The sequence below is a fragment of the Parasteatoda tepidariorum genome, chromosome 1 (assembly GCF_043381705.1).
Source record: "Parasteatoda tepidariorum isolate YZ-2023 chromosome 1, CAS_Ptep_4.0, whole genome shotgun sequence".
NCBI lineage: Eukaryota > Metazoa > Arthropoda > Arachnida > Araneae > Theridiidae > Parasteatoda > Parasteatoda tepidariorum.
In genome coordinates, this window is record NC_092204.1 from 106749940 (window position 1) to 106767422 (window position 17483).

Consider the following 17483-nt stretch of genomic DNA (forward strand, 5'->3'; position numbering starts at 1 on the left):
GATATTGAAAAGAAGCTAGAATTCCTAAGGAGAAAAGAAAGGTGTTTTTTATGTTTCGGAAGAAGTCATATGTCCACTCAATGCAGTAATAAATTTTCGTGTAAAAAATGCAGAGGAAAACATCATGACTCAATTTGTTTCAAATCGGACTTGAATGACAAAGAAGAAGAGAAGGAGTCCAAAACATTAGAAGTAAGTCAAAATTCTTCATCTAAATTTGGATCTAATATAGTTTTACAAAATGTAAATGCTATAGCAGAAGGACCTCAAAATCATTTTTTGTAAGATGTTTAATTGACGGAGGTTCTCAAATTATTGTTATTACTAAAGAATTATCCGGAAAATTAAATTTAAAAGTAAAAGGAGAAAAAGAAATGCAAATTCATATATTTGGTGAAAATCACCCGAAAAAATATAAAAACAGAATCGTAGAATTAACTTTAAGAAATATTAATGACCCTGAGAAAAGTATCACTTTTGATTTCATCAAAGTTTCAGTGATTACATCAGCGAACATAAAAGTGCCAAGTAATCAAATAAAAAATAAACTAAAGAGCCTTGTAATAACGTTATTAGAGCCTAAGTGGAGTGACTCTAGATTTATGGGTGAAAATGTTTTGATTTTGTTTGGCACCGACATATTGTGGTCTATTAGTAATGATCAAATTAAAAGAATTAATTATTCTGCGGTTGCGCTTGAAACTATTTTCGGATGGTGTGTGCAAGGGAAATTTCCCTCCTCAGACTGTAATTAATTGAGGAATGTTATGACTAATCTGACCCTGGAAGAAAATCTGAGTATAAACGAGTCCTTGAAAATGTTTTGGGAAACCGAATCAATTGGAATAAAAAATATCTGCGAAGAGAAAGAAACAGAAAAAGCTTTAGAATTATTTTCTTCATCAATCACTCAGAAGAAAAAGAGATATGAAATTAAATTACCGTGGAAGGTAGAAAAAATAAAACTTAAAGATAATTATAAAAATGCAAAATTTTGTTTTTTCATTGCAAACATTTAGGAAGAACTTAGAATTATTTGAAGAATATAAAGAAGTTATTCAAAGGCAATTAAAGAAAAAAATAATTGAAAAAATTGGTGATGATTCAAAATCCAGTGACGTAATATACTATATTCCTCATCATGCAGTAATAAGGCCTGAACACACAACTACAAAATTAAGGTTTGTGTATGATGCTTCATCAAAAGAAAAAGAAGAACTTTCTCTCAATGACTGCCTTTTAGATGGACCAAACTTTTTACCGGATTTACTAAAAATTCTCCTGAACTTTAGAAAATATCGAGTAGTTATGACATCGGATATAGAGAAGGCATTTCATCAAATTTCTCCAGAGGACAGATATGCCATGTGTTTTCTTTGGCTTGATGATGAGTTGGATTTACAAATTCCTAAAATTGCAGTGTACTGATTTTGTAGACTAATTTTTGGAGCCAAGCCAGTCCATTTTTGCTTGCTGCCTGTATTAAGCATCATCTGAAGAAATTTCAAGATATTTATCCTAAGACAGTTCAACTACTAGGCAATTCCTTCTATGTTGATGATTTCATCACCGGAGTAGACTCAGAGCACGAGGCTCGTCAAGTCTATCATGAAGCTAAAACAATTATGGATGAAGCATCAATGAATTCAACCAAATGGAACACTAATTCGGAAGAATTACAGGAAGAATTTTTCCCAGAAAGTAAAACATTAAAATTAAATATGCCTGAAGCTACATCAAAGGTGCTTGGACTTAGATACTCTTCAACAGATAATTGTTTTACCTACTCACCAGATGATGTTGTGGATACTCCTTCAGAAAAGAAACTCGACAAAAGAACTATTCTTTAGATTTCATCAAGACTGTTCGACCCCTTGGGCTACCTGTCGCCATTTTCCATTCAAACAAAAATTATGTTTCAAAAACTCTGACTAGATGGCATTGATTGGGATCAACCGGTGCCAGAAGAAATAAAAGCCAATTGGAACTGCTGGTACAACCAACTACAAGGATTATGTGAAGTCAATATACCACGTTGGTATTTTCTATCGAGAGAGACTCCACAGAGTTTAGAAATACATGTATTTTGTGATTCTTCGCAAACTGCATATGGAACTGTTATCTATTTGAGATTCACCGTTTCTAGTGAAATTCGAACAGCGTTTGTTCTAGCCAAAGGAAAGGTAGCTCCTTTAAAGAAAATGACTTTGCCTCGGTTGGAGCTCAAAGCTGCAGTTATTGGAGTGCGATTGTTGAAAGTTTTGCAGGAGCAATTTCCAGATGCAAAAGCTTGTCTATGGACTGACAGCTCAATTGTGCTCAACTGGATTAGAGGATCAGCATATTGTTGGAAAACTTTTGTGAAAAATCGTGTCAGTGAAGTAAAAGAAAGTACATCAGCAGAAATGTGGTATCACTGTCCAGGCAGTGATAATCCGGCTGACAAGATAACCCGTGGTGTAAAAATCAAAGATTTAGTGTGTGGGCCTATTGTCCTTCTTGGTTATCCGAATCAGAAGAAAACTGGCCTGATAAAAATTCTTCTGAAATTGCATTACTTTCTTGTGATGAAGAAAGATGTGATGTGACACCTGTTGTTAAAAATTGTGAAATTCAGTCTATTTTGTGCATTTCAAAGTTCAGTAAAATTCTAAAATTAGTGCGTGTGACATCCTACGTTTTCAGATTTATTAATATTCTGAAGACAAAACAAAAGTGCCCAGGTCCGATTTCTGTACTGGAAGCTGAAAAATCTTGGGAATACTAGATTAAAATGTCCCAAGCACAGAGTTTTTATTCAGAAATCCAAAATCTTAAACAAAATGAAAGTGTAGATAAAAATTGTAAATTAGCTAATGTTAATCTTATGCTAGATGATAAAGGTATTCTAAGAGTGAAAACTAGATTAATTAATTCATCTTTAGATGTGTATGAAAAATGTCCAATTGTTCTTTCTAATGATTATCCTGCAAAATTAATTGTTTATGATTGTCATGAAAAAGTATTACATAATGGTGTTAATGAAACTTTAATTCATTTAAGAAGTAAGTTTTGGATTTTAAAAGGGTGACAATTTGTTAAATCTATTTTGTATAATTGTAGAATTTATAAAAAAATTACAGCTAAAGGGGGTAAAGAAATTATTTCACCTTTACCTATTGATAGAGTAGAGAAATCTCAAACATTTGAGATTACTGGGATTGATTTTTCAGGGCAATTGTATTTATAGGATAATTCTAAAGTGTATATAAGTTTATTTACATGTGCTGTTACTCGTAATATTCATTTAGAATTAATATCTAATTTAAGCACTGAATGTTTTTTGCTATCATTAAGACGATTTTTTGCTCGTAGGGGTATTAGTAAAGTTATATATTCTGATAATGCTAAAACTTTTAAGTCTGCCTATAAAGAACTTAAATATTTGTATAAAATGTGTAAAAATAATGAAGTGTGTAACTTCTTAGAGAAGCATCAATTAGATTGGAAATTCATTGTGGAAGGTGCCCCATGGTGGGGAGGCTTTTGGGAAAGGCTTGTTCGATCTGTTAAAAATTGCTTGAAAAAAGTTTTGGGTGAAACTTCTCTTTGTTATGAAGAATTAATTACTGTATTAACTGAAGTAGAATCGGTTATTAACTACAGACCATTAACTTATGTTTACAATGATTTACATGAGCCGACCCCTTAACTCCTTCACATTTTACTGTTGGGTCACGTTTAACTACTTTACCTTCTCCAAATAATCTTAATTTAATGTTAAATAAGGTCGAATTAACCAAAAAGTGGAAATATAGATTACTATTGTTGGATCATTTTTTGGAAAAGATTTTTTAAGGAATATTTATTAGAGTTAAGATCTGTTATGTTTTCTAAACAATCAAAAAATTTGAATACTTATAAAATTGACGATGTTGTTCTCGTGAGAGAACATAATGTTAAGCGCCATAATTGGAAATTAGGAAGGATTAAAAGTTTGTTTACAGTTAGAGATGGAAAAATTAGATCATGTGAGATACAATTGGAAAACAATGTTGTAAAAAGACCCATTGAAAGACTGTATAATCTAGAAGTGCAATAAATATTTAATGCATCCAATAAATGGATGCATGGTGGGGAGTGTTAAATAATGTTTAAAATTAATATCAATAGATGGCACTGTGCCAATTATTTACTTTCTCATATTTGTTATATTTTTATTCCCTCCTGTGCTGTCCATATGAAATAAACATTGTGTTCGTTTCTCTGGAGTCATGTTTATTTTGGATATCCAAGTATCTTTAGAGTACTAATTTGACACCTAGTTTTGAAGATCATCTTACTTATGAGGTCTTTCAAAGCAAAACTGTTATGAGGCTCCACCCTGTTTGTGTTGTGTATTGCTTTAATATATAATCCCTTTTCTTTGAAGTCTCTATCCTTGTTGTATATCTGTACTGTAACCAAACCTATAATAAAATAATATTGTAATAAGACTGAAACGTTTTGATAAAGCAGAGAAAGGGGAATAAAAAGAAAGAGCAACCTGTCTGAAGTGTTAGAAAAATTTTATTGGTTAGAATTTTCTCTGCCTGCTTCAAAAAATGTGTCCTTCATATTAACTGATCTTAAAAGGTTGCTTTTCATGTTCCTACACGATCCATTTATCTCATTTTGGGATATATTTTTTCATCATTTTCAGGAAGAAAAGCGATCCATTATGCCTAAATATATAATGCACTTACCTGGAATGCCACCAATGATGGGTGGTAAAGGCTTACAGAATCCTGTAATGATGAATGGTATGCAGATGATGAGGCCTTCAATGGGAATGCCACCAAGTATGTAAATTATTTTATAACAATAAGTAGAGCTTGTGATTCTCTAGTGTGTAAAAAATGTTTTGGAATTAATAATAATACAGGATACTTATTAGTTTAACAAGTCAGTTTAACTTGTGTTTTTAATCAACTTTTTTCATTAAATCTACTTTTTTTTCTTATTAAATATTATGTGAGACATTTTATTGCATTTCAAATTTTGTATCTGTCCGATGTGATTTTAATTTAAAAGTTATTGATATATATATCTGTGTGTGTGAGTGAGTGACAGATGCATTATCAAAGAGAATGTTTTTTACCACTTACGTGCCTTTTTCTTAAAATATATGCAGTAAATATGCCTTAATTTTATCTCATGTTTATGTGTATGTATTTATTCTCTAGTATAATTTTATTGATATCCATAACACTTTTTTTATATGCATTTAGAAAATCATATAATTTTACCAATTAAAGAAAGCATCTTATTTAAGAGTTGTTTAAAAAAAAAAACAATGATACAAGCCGACAAATATTTTTTAAAGTAAATACAAATATGTCTGTAATGTACACACAAGATTTCAGATTCCCATCATAATTAGTTTTTCTAAAAAAGATGCATGAAGTTTGGCCTCTCAACATTACCTATTTAGAGTGTACAAACTCCCTTCAAATCACATAATCTGTGTTGGCCCAATCTGATTACCAAATGACCAAAAAGCATGAAATATCAATAACAGCAGTGAAAGTGCATTGTTTTTCCGTGCAATGCTTTCATTTTTAGTTACTCTGAATTCTCATTTCTTTTTACTTCACAGTTTAAATTTTTACTCTCTTTATGTACTTTATCAACGAAATTATTACACCAAGCATGATAGAAAATTGCCAACTTGTAACAACTCTGTTCCTAAAAAGTTGTCAGATTTCGCACGTCAATATCTATTCATAAATTATATTTTGTTTCAGATATGTCTGGTGGAGGCATGCCTCGAATGGGTTCACCTTACAGTGGACAGTCTATGTTTCCACAGGGAGGATCGTTTCCCATGATGGGTCAAGGTGGATCTCGTCCTTATTAGTGTGTGTGGCATGATTTTACAAAGATAAGTGTCTTCTACTTTTCATTGAAAAGAAACACTCTTTTTAAATCAATGGAACTGGTTTCCTACATAAAAGCTCTATTTCAACTCATTCAACTTGGATTTTTCTCATAAGAGTGCATTATTTAAAAACTTTTCCCATATCTGAATTTTCAGGGACATGTACAAATTTCTTAAATTCATAAAGATGGATGTTTTATTAATCTTTTGTTTTTTGTTATTTATTTTTGTTTGGAGATTTCTTTACGGGCAGGCTAATTAGGGTTGGCGTCACCTGACTTGCGGCTTAGAACTGTCATGTCAGAAACCTGTCTTGAAACATTAAATGCAACCCTATTAATATTTGAAATCTATACTTTTTAATGAAAATAGTTTTAATTATGTCCCAGTTAAATGTAATTTTAATTCTATGCTATAAAACTGCATACATCTTCCATTTGTTACGAAATCTCTTAATGTTTCTGACAGTTTAAACCAGATTTTGATGCTTCCCGTATCAAAATCTAGTTTTTCAAGTCAAAAAGCTGACCATGCTTTTTTATTATTATAAAGTACAAAACAAGAAATATGTCCTGCTTACTCTAATTTTGTAAATGTGTTTCCCTTTTTATTATTCAAATCGACTTTTTTGTCTTTGCAGTGTGCACAGTTGATACAGTAATCATAACGTATAAATAATAGTTTTTCTGTTTAAAATTATGTTTATTGTATGTTATGAAAAAAATCTATGCTATTACAAATATATAATAAAAATTCTTTTTTACCTAAGCTCTTTGTCTATTATCAAAATTTGTGTTTTAGTTATTAAAACTAAAAACGGAACTGATTTTTTTGTCTCTATACTAATTTCCTATGCTATATTGTGTGCCATTGGGATAGCATTTGAGGATTTTAAAAAGTTTCAAAGTAACTTAGACGCTTAAAATCTTTATTTAAATGTTTAAATATAATTTTAAATTTTATTAACTATTATAAATTTGGTCCTTTTTTTACCTTCACTTTTTTAATGTCATTTTTGGAGATTTATAAATGTTCGCTTCGTTTATAAGTGTAAAAATTTATATATCGTGCCAACCTTGGCTACAAATAAGTTTAATAATGTGTTTGTTATGATGCATTAATTTTACAAACTTTTTAATAGTAATTAATTTTTTTATGTTAGTTCTAAAAAGGAAAAATTAACTGACTTTAAGAACTAACTTATCCTTATTCTGAATATGTATTTTTCTTTTAATAAAAAATATCCCAATCATGGTTTGTTCTAGATATAGTTGATATTTGAGTAAATTACTCTGTTTAAAATTTACTATAGCAAATGATCTTTTAAGAGTAATTTTATTTCTTAAAAAGTTTACTCTATAAATTGGAATAACTAAAAAATTGTGGAATTTTTTAAGGTCAAGAAAATTGATAAATATAATTTTATATATGCATTTATATGTTATTTTTAGCATAAAGTTAAAATATATATCTGTTTATATTAGTGCATTATTTATTCCTTTAAAAATCTTTCTTTGTCTTACTTGCATAAGAATGTGTCTTTCATTTATTTAAATATTTTAACTAGCAATTTCCTTTTTTATTCATTTATTCTTTGTAATAAGTTTTCTTTGTCAACAGAATTTATCTTTTTCGTTAATTGATTAATAACTTGTAGCATTTAAGTATTGATTAATTTTTGAAATTCCCCATTCTAATTAATATTTTAAAAATTTGCACAGTGTTTCTTCTACTTTTGTGCCGAATGTGGAATTGAATTAATGAGCAATTGGATGCTGAGTTATAAGCCTCTTAATCTCTCAATTAACCAGTGAGTAGGCTGTTTCGCTCTTAATACATTAATAGTCCAACATTTCACAGCATGCTAATGCTGTTGGACGTTTTTGTCCCCAACCTCATTAGGAGGTTCGGCGAAATGTGGAAAGTGTCTGTGTTAATAATTTTATGACAGTCTAAGTGTGCTAAAGTAGCATAACTTATGATCAGTGTTTTAAAATTTTTTTTCAATTTCTACTTTAAGCAGTAAAACTAGAATGTAGTAAAAGACTGAAATGTTTGAGTATTTTAAATGCTTTATCAGTTTTTCATTTATATTGTGATCAGTTAATGCTGTATGCGTAATAAGATTCTCAGGAAATATTAAGGTCATTTTTAATGCTCATGCTTATTTAAGTTGTATTCTCACTTTAAGTTTGTTTTATATATACAAAGAAAAAAAGCATCTGAAGTTCAATATTTGTTTTTCTGAAGTATTGAAATATTTTGTGAATGTTCTTTACTCAGTAGCTTGATAGCCCTACACTAGGCTTGTCCTTCTGCAGTTTTCACTGGACATATTTACTTTTGGCACCATTTTTCTAAATATTTACCTCAATCCGTTTTTTGAGGTAGTCGATCAACCTTTGTCATGGTCTTCCTGCTTGTATTTCTTTTCCTCATGGGTTTTGATTTGGAGAAACATCAAATTAGAAATTCTTTTACATGCACTATTTACTTGCATTCTAACCTTGTGTAGACCCATTGGAGTGACTGCATCATAGTTAATGTAGTGTCAGGTTCTTTAAGCATGTCATACGGTTCTGAATTTGCCCTCCTCCAAGCTCTCTATAATTTTTTCAGAATTTCAAGGGTCTCTTCATCGTGTGCATTTAATGCTCATGTCTTTGATGTATGCAACAGATGTTTGAGATTTTATTATGTATCAGTCATTTATTTAGAAGTTTTAAAAAATTAGATCTGTGATGTTTTTTTTAGGTTATTGAAAAATCTATTTCCATTTGTTAGTTTTTCTGTATTTTTTTAGAGTTTTAGTATTACAGTTATTAACCTGTTCTCCGATGGGTAAGATGAAGGGGCTACTTGTACTGAAGCTCCTGTTTCCTAAATTCTTTAGTTCCTATGTAGAACTTAAAATTTATGGGAGAAAAAGTAATTTTTTTTCTTGGTTAGTGAAATTGTATTCTGTATTTTAAGTGTAAATTTTGCTAAGTAGGCAAAGGAATGAATTATGAAAGATGTATGTATCTCTTGACAATAAGATGGAAGGCAAATTTTCACAGAATACCCATTGCATTTCTCTAATATTATTGGTCATCTTTTGCTTTAAGTCTTAGCAGTTTGATTTTTCTAGCTAACTCTTTGCAACCACCTATGAAAAAATTGAACTTTTCTGGATGAAATAGTTTTATAAAAATCCCAATTCCCCTCCCCTCAATTTTTTTTCTCTCTCTTTTCACTGACTTAAGTTTTTCATTTTCTACTAATCCTAAGAAATCTTGCTACTTCTTTAATTTTTTTTATAATTAGGGGAGAGTCTGGTAGCCCCGCTCACTTAAGGAGTAATTGCTTATATTTCTGTATAATACTGAGTAATGATCAGCATTTTTGTATGTTTCTATTGTTTTATCATCTGTTTAAATAATGCAAAAAGAATAAACCAAAAAAAGAATAGTTAAACTTAAAAAAATAGAAATTTAAAAAAACATGTTTTTCAGCTCTTTTCAAAATGTGTCGGGTAGCCCCGCCCAGTTACAAAAATTATGTTTTTTGACTGTTTTTTCAGGTGTAAATGAAAATGACCAATGTATTGACAATAGATAAACCTCATTTATCATTTTTATCACAAAATTATTTTATTTATTACATATTTATATACTTTTAGTGAATTCTATCATTTAATAACAATCATTTAATAACAACAATATTTGTTGTTAAAAATGCATATAACATTCAAATTTGAAGCAATAAAATAATAATCTTTGCAACCGTACATTTATCGACGAAATAAAATTGGGCGGTGATACCCGACATTCATGTGAGCGGGGCTACCCGAAATCCAATTTTTTTGTAAATTTGTAATTACTCGAACAATTTTTCACATATAAACTTCTTTCTTTGTGCAAATTAAACTTAAGACTACATACTTTAATGCTGTATGTATAGAAAAAATTATTTTTTTAGTATTAAAATGAAGTTTAATCGAAACATTCAACCAATTTTTCTTAATTTCATGACTACTGTATTCAACATATTTTCAAAACTATTGTTTACCATGTTACCAGCTGCATAAATACTTGAAACTTTGAAAATAATCTTTTTTTAATATAACAATTAATGTCCGATGGCTCATTGACTTGAAAAAATATTCTATACATATGAAATTGACTGTGGGCGAGGCTACCCGACTCTCCCCTACTTCTTGTTTTTTCCAACTATCAATAGTTTAAAAAACCAAAATGTGTATTTTGAATCTTTAACTATTAATGAATAACTCAAAACTACTGAAGTAACCAATAAGTAATGTATTTAAAGCCTATAATTTCTTAGAAATTTTTTTTTCTTTTATAGAATGTTAGGTCATTTTATATATATGTATATATACATACATATAACGTCGTTGCCAAGTGGAAGGATCAAAACAGGTCTTAGGCAGGGAAGGAGGGTACAAAATTTAGTTATTAGACAGAAAAGTAATGAAAGTGTGTACAAAAAGTTGTTTCTTCATTATATGTTAGGGAAAATCTTGCAAAGTTAAATCCGTAAAATGTTACAATTTAAGGAAAGAGGGAAATCTTAGTAATTGTAATTGGTTAATCAAATAGGTCAAGTGTTTCCCACAGAGAGCAAAGGGAAAAATGTCCTGCTTTTAATTAAATGCATACTTGCGCCAAAGATAGATTTAAGGACAGGATGTGAATTTAAAAGTGTGAGAAAGTGTTTCGATTAAATAAAATAAAATAAAAGGATAGTCAGAAAAGAACTAACATTAAAAGATTAATCGAAGCTTTTTATGTTGCATCCCCCCCTCGCCAAAAATGTTTATACAATTAATCCAAACATTTTACAATTCAAAAATTTTAAAAATTATTCATTTGCAAAATCTACCCTATGGTAGAAGTACAATTAAAATGAAAAAAATCAAATTTGTAATGTTAACAATATAATAAAGTAATATGAATTATGAAAAATTCGAATTTGTATTCTTGGCAAAAATTTAACACAATTAAAAATCTGTAGTAGCATTATCAGCAAATTTAAGATTTTAATTTTCAACAGTTTTTTCTGTTCCAAGTCTTTTGTTTGAAGATCACAACAAAGTTTTTTCACCATAATATTCACACACTTGAAATAAATCCTTCGATCAAGGTGAAAAAAATTTATGAACATTTTTCAAAATGAGCAAAAAGTTAAAATGCAAAACATAAAATACAAAAATCAGTTTTACAGGAAAAATTTTGATCTTAAAATTGTACTTCTGTTATTGTCTTTATTTCACTTTATTTATTATTTACCTTTCATATTTATCACTTTAATAGCAAAATATCCGGAATTTTTTTCTTTATGTCCAAAATTTGCCTTTTGTAACATTTTTTCTTTTCTTTTTCTCTCTTATTTTTCTTTCTACTTTCTTTATATTTATTTATTTATACTTTTATTTTCTTTCTTGGTATTTTTATTGCAATCATTAACCAGGATTTCAAGAAAAATGTGTGAGGACAAATTGCTTTTATAATCAGAAAAGGTGATCAGTCTTCTCAGATTTTGCATTACAACCCGTTTAACACAATTTATCACTAAGTGAAATCCAAAACAAGCTTTCAAATTTAATATGGTATTAAGATAAATCAGTTTTTGAAACTTCACTGACCTAGCTATTTTCCTTATTTTTAATCTGAAGTGCAAGTTTGGTTAATTTGCAAATTACCTTTTGTTTGTGTACATTTATATCTTTCTTTCTTTTTTTGGACATAAATTTTTTTTGTTTTTTTTTTAAATTTTAGTTTTGATATTTTTTAAAGTAATTTTTGTTCAGAGATCTTACTTGGTTATTTAATTTGTCACAATCGTGTGTTAGGAAATTTTAATATTTTCATTTCTATTTTAAATGTGTTTTTGAAGTTTATTTGGTTACTATTACTTTTCAATTTCTTTCGGGCACTTTATCTTTATGTTGGGATTCGTTCTCAGCAATAAAAAACTTTGTTAATTGAAATTACTGAGCTATGATCTAATTACCAACGTTGGACTCGAGCATTAATGTCTGGTTGCTCTTCAATTCAAATTCTAAAAACAAGTATTTTTTTCATTTTCCAAATTATTTATATTAGTTTTAACATTTCTTGATTTAATTTATAATTTCTACCACACCGCAATTGCATTCATACATTAAAAAATTAATTTCAATAATTATTGTACCGTACCTAGCTACATTTAGTGGTGAAAAATTTTTTAATGGCATTTTTATCTTAACCCTAAACACTGTAGTAAAGCAAAAATATAAATTCTACTAATCAATAAATCATAGAAACTGTAACACATAAAGCAATAAATATGAAAATAATTTCTCCAAACATTTTTTATGTCAATCGAAACTATCAGTTCACTTAAAATAAAAATTTCAAGAAAAAAAAATTTTTCAACAGTAAATACGATCAATGTATAAAAATTAATTGTTTCAATTGAAACATCAAGTATCAGAAAAAAAATTTTAAATCATAAACTATGATTTTTGTTTATTTACATGAGTGCAGGGTTGCCACAGGTGTCTAAAATGCAATTATTTTCAGCATGAGGCAACTATGGCAGCTTTTTTTGCCTGAAAAGGCTAAAAAAGCAACTATTTTCTGGAAAAGAAGTTGGGAGACTTTTCTATACTCCTAGTGATGTTTTTTACAGGGTTGCCACAGGCTACTAAAATGCAACTATTTGCTACGATTTTCGGCCTTAGGCGACTATTAGGAGACTTTTTATACTCTTGGCGAAGTTATTTCGCAAAAATTAACGTTACTTTTCAGAACGTTAATAAAAGAAAGCAAACTTTTATACAATCATTTATGTCCAAAGAGCTAAAAATGTAAATTTCCATTGGATTTAATAAAGTACTTGTTATATGTTCTCTCTGAGGGGCAGTTTTGTTATTTTTAATTGTTTTTTCCTTCTCTTAACATTCATATTTTATTGTAATTCGATTTTTATTTAGCTACCTATTTTCTAATATGTATACCTTTTGTATTTGTACAAAATTTTTTTTTAATTGGAGCATACATAGGACTGGGCGATAAATTGATGTATCGCGAAATATCGATTTAACACATATATCAGTAGGCCGATGTAGTGACTTTCGTTTTAGGCGATGCATCAGAAATCTGTTTTAAGCTGCCGGAATTAGATTACAATTGCTGTTTAACTTTAATATGCTAGGATCCTTGATTAGGCTAACGCTGTTACCGCGCTAATGAAGAAAACTTTGATTTCGTCTAGCTACAGAGATGTAGATAGCGTTTTGCTATTAAGAGGATGTTAGTTTCGTGATGTTGAATGACGAAGAGCAAATTGAATCTGAACTCCCGGTTTCGTGTGAGGATCAGTGTTTTAATATAGAACGCAATAGCATAGTTTCTTTATGTCCATTTTTGTCTTTGGGATTTTGCATTTTTTGAAATTATTTTCAATGGGGTGGGACTTAAGTAATTTTGCGATCGTTGTGCATTTTATTTCGTCGGAAATAATTGTCGGGTTTCTTGTAAATTACTTTTCAGTGAGACTTTTGCAGCGATCGTTTCGTTCTGCATTATTTCATACCATTTTTTTTTGTCTGGGTTTAACGATTCTTGTCAATTATTTTTAGTAGACCTACTGTTACTTTGCGATTGCTGCACAATCACTGTTATCTTTAATTTTCGTTCTGAACTCAATAGATCAAATCATTGATTTTTTTCAATTATTGTTGTTTATTTTAAGCGATCAAATTTAATAGGGGTATTTTGTATTTAATTTTGTTATAAAAAGTTAGTTTTTTTTAATTTATTAAATGTAGTTAAGTATAATAATTTGATTGTTTTTCAACCAATAAATGCTCAGTCATTTTTAATTATAAAAAAATTAAAACAAAGCTTACCATTCTTTAATTTGCTTTTATTTTTGAGAAAATGAAAACAAAGTTTTAAAAAAATTTGGCTATTAGTTAAAACAAATTTTTTTTAAAATTAAATAGAAAGTTTAGTAATGTTTTGAGGTTTTTAATAATTTAACATTAGTACTTAANTTAAAATGAAGTTTAACCGAAACATTCAACCAATTTTTCTTAATTTCATGACTACTGTATTCAACATATTTTCAAAACTATTGTTTACCATGTTACCAGCTGCATAAATACTTGAAACTTTGAAAATAATCTTTTTTTAATATAACAATTAATGTCTGATGGCCCATTGACTTGAAAAAATATTCTATACATATGAAATTGACTGTGGGCGGGGCTACCCGACTCTCCCCTACTTCTTGTTTTTTTCCAACTATCAATAGTTTAAAAAACCAAAATGTGTATTTTGAATCTTTAACTATTAATGAATAACTCAAAACTACTGAAGTAACCAATAAGTAATGTATTTAATGCCTATAATTTCTTAGAAATTTTTTTTTCTTTTATAGAATGTTAGGTCATTTTATATATATATATATATATAACGTCGTTGCCAAGTGGAAGGATCAAAACAGGTCTTAGGCAGGGAAGGAGGGTACAAAATTTAGTTATTAGACGGAGCAGTAATGAAAGTGTGTACAAAAAGTTGTTTCTTCATTATATGTTAGGGAAAATCTTGTAAAGTTAAATCCGTAAAATGTTTCAATTTAAGGAAAGAGGGAAATCTTAGTAATTGTAATTGGTTTATCAAATAGGTTTGAGGCTACTAAAAGCAACAATTTTTGTTCATTTTTTACTGTGGCAACCCTGTGAGTGTTTTTTCTTTATTAATCAATAAAAATTCAAGAAATTGTTTTATGAGAATTGTAAAAAAAATTACAACAAAGGATACGTGAAAAGTTCAGATTTGTCCAAGAGGATATTGTGAAAACCACAAATCAGATGAAGGATTATAAATAATTTAGTTTCTTCTTTAAGAAGGATCATATTTCTCCTTGAATGAGGCGGGGTGAGAGCAAATTGACGATAAAATCCAGAGCAGCACTGGGAGAGGCATAACTAAGCTTTCCGTAAGTCACTTGTGAAGGAAAGGGATGGGATTTCAAATCGAAAACTTTTTAACGTCCATCAGGAGTATGATGCAGTTTTTCTTTTTAGTCCAACAGGGGTGAAAGATATCGAAGCTCAGCTTTCTAGTAGTATCCATCGCTTTCAGAACGTAAACATAACATGCAGCATAGACAAATGGAAATCGATGATCGTTGAGTTCCACTGGGCGTAGGTATCATTTATGTTAACAAAAAGTTTGATGATCAAAGAATTAATTTTTGTTGAAGAAACTGGATGAATTATGAATTGTCATGAGATGCAGAAGAATTTAACAGATAACTTTTCAACTGTCTATTTGAGTGCAATATTCCATATTTTTGGTGTACTCTCTTCCAATTGATTTAATTTCAAATGATTATTTTAATGCGAAATTACGTATCTTTGATGTACCGTACCCCCTTCCCGACCGTTCAATCCAGGCGACTTATAACGTCGATGCCGAGTGGAAGGATTAAAACAGGTCTTAGGCAGAGAAGGAGGGTACAAAATTTATTTATTAGTTATTAGACAGAGCAGTCATGAAAGTGTGTACAGAAAGTTGTGTTTCTTAATATATGTTAGGGAAAATCTTGCAAAGTAAAATCCGTAAAATGTTTCAATTTAAGGAAAGAGGGAAATCTTAGTAATTGTAATTGGTTTATCAAATAGGTCGAGCGTTTCCCACAGACAGCAAGGGGGAAAATGTCCTGCTTTTAATTAAATGCATACTTGAGCCAAAAATAGGTTTAAGGACAGGATGTGAATTTAAAAGTGTGAGAAAGTGTTTCGATTAAATAAAATAAAAATATAGTCAGAAAAGAAGTAACATAAAAAGATTAATTGAAGCTTTTTATGTTACATATATATATTTATAAATTTATGAAAAATTTTGCGTTGCGGATTTTGCAAATCCATCTAAATATCCTTATCTTCCTTATCACCAATTTTAAAAAACTTTATAGAACTTTTAAATAAAATTTCTTTTGATATTTCTGTAACTGAAATGGAAAATTTCGTAAAAAAAATGCATTGTAATGAAATACATGATCGATTTTGGCTCATTTGTAGCAGATCCAACCTCTGATAATTTATCAGCCCCCGACTGCTTCACATTTTGATCAAGCTTTGCAAATATATGAAGCTGTCCACTTTTTCAACTTTGTGCTTTCCACAAAAGTAATCTGGATATCTGACCTAAAGCCATGGATTTAATTAGTTTTACTTTTGTTGATTAACAATTTTTTTTCCTAATAATGTGCACACAACTTTAAGAATGTGAGTAATCTGGACCACTTCAATAATATTATATGAAACAGCTAGCGTGTGGGCTTAAAATATTTTCCCTAATATTAATAGTATTTGATTCTCTTTTAACTTTTTCAAAGGCTGTGTTACCTTTGTTTTCTTCAGTTTGCTATATTTACTCTTTTTCAATCATACAGCAGACCAGCTTTTGCCTATATTATTTAAAGAAAAACGTTACTTATCAGGGAAATTTTTGTACTTTTTCACAGAGTGTTGAGGGATTAGAAATTTTTTTTTCTTCTTAAAAAGCCGTTTACTAAAGATATTTGATCTTTGTGTAAATATTTCTAACCTTGACTTTTTATAAATGTTCTAATGGTTCTTATTTTATCTGAAAAACTTCTGTCCCATTCCTTTATCTGAGTTATCTTTTTTAGATTGTCTACTATAATGTGTTAAAAATCATTAAAGTTATTTTTAAGGAGTTTATATTGCATTTAAATTTAATACTTTATTTCTTAGCACAATAAAACTTTGAGAGTTTACTGTTAGAGAAGAAGCTGAAAGTCAGAAAAGTATCTTTGCAATAATACTTAATGGTATATATTATTAATTTTATGGTGTAACTTTCACATTAGTGGAGTTTTAATATAAAATTAGGTTTAAGTATCAATTGAATGTGCTGCCAAATATACAGGGGAAAACAAAAGTTGTTAATTTAGACTTCATAATATGCGAGTCTTCTTTCTTTTATCTTGGTGGATAAAAGTGATTTTCTGTTTTTCCTAATCTAATAATTCATCTTAAGTTCCTCAAATAATAATTACATTCATTGCAAATATTTCATTTATGGAGGAATATCATTTGTAGTATTTATTTCTCTCTTCCCATGAGCAGAAGAAGGTGATAGGATTAAATTTCAAATTTATTTGATTTATTTACCATTTTAGACAGTAAATAGAAAAATTACTATTTTTAACCATTAGGAGCTGTAAAAAAAAATTTTTTAATTTAGGTTTTTTTTTTTGTAATGAACATACACACCGAAGAGCCATTACATTGTGAACACCCTCCATCTATAACAATGGGCCCAGGTTTTCATGGTTTCTCGCCCAGGAACAATGTTTTCATGGGGCACATTAGGACCCATAATCCTCATGGAACAATCCCAGACATCTGTAAACTACTTGAACATAGTTACAGACCAGGTTCACCCATTCATGGCAACAGTTTTTTCCTGCGGGGGACGGTGTTCACCAACAGGATAATACACCATGTCATAAGGGTCGAATCGTCGAGGAACATTCCAGTGACTTTTGTGTCAGAGCA

At 29.4% G+C, this 17483-nt stretch overlaps 2 protein-coding genes across 2 annotated transcripts; both read left to right on the top strand.

Annotated features, from left to right (window-relative positions):
- The first annotated feature begins 69 nt into the window (after positions 1 to 69).
- On the top strand, positions 70 to 2588 carry LOC139426742 (uncharacterized). Its single transcript, XM_071186573.1, has 4 exons — positions 70 to 281; positions 1020 to 1329; positions 1437 to 1701; positions 1936 to 2588. The coding sequence occupies exons 1-4, from the start codon at positions 70 to 72 to the stop codon at positions 2586 to 2588; spliced, it is 1440 nt and encodes a 479-aa protein (XP_071042674.1).
- Positions 2589 to 4681: 2093 nt separating this feature from the next.
- On the top strand, positions 4682 to 6667 carry LOC122272749 (BUB3-interacting and GLEBS motif-containing protein ZNF207-like; the record flags this gene model as incomplete). The annotated part of the gene is given in 2 exon segments (XM_043056730.2): positions 4682 to 4820; positions 5766 to 6667. Coding segments are annotated over 2 exon segments (252 nt in total), but the record flags the coding sequence as incomplete, so codon positions are not given.
- Positions 6668 to 17483: the final 10816 nt, after the last annotated feature.

Bases quoted from the DNA above. Each gene is read 5' to 3' on its own strand.
- LOC139426742 (XM_071186573.1), top strand. From the start codon at position 70: ATGTCCACTCAATGCAGTAATAAATTTTCGTGTAAAAAATGCAGAGGA. The intron at 1,330-1,436 runs GCATTTCATCAA...CTGATTTTGTAG, and splicing joins TGACATCGGATATAGAGAAG to ACTAATTTTTGGAGCCAAGC. The intron at 1,702-1,935 runs GTAAAACATTAA...AACTCTGACTAG, and splicing joins GGAAGAATTTTTCCCAGAAA to ATGGCATTGATTGGGATCAA.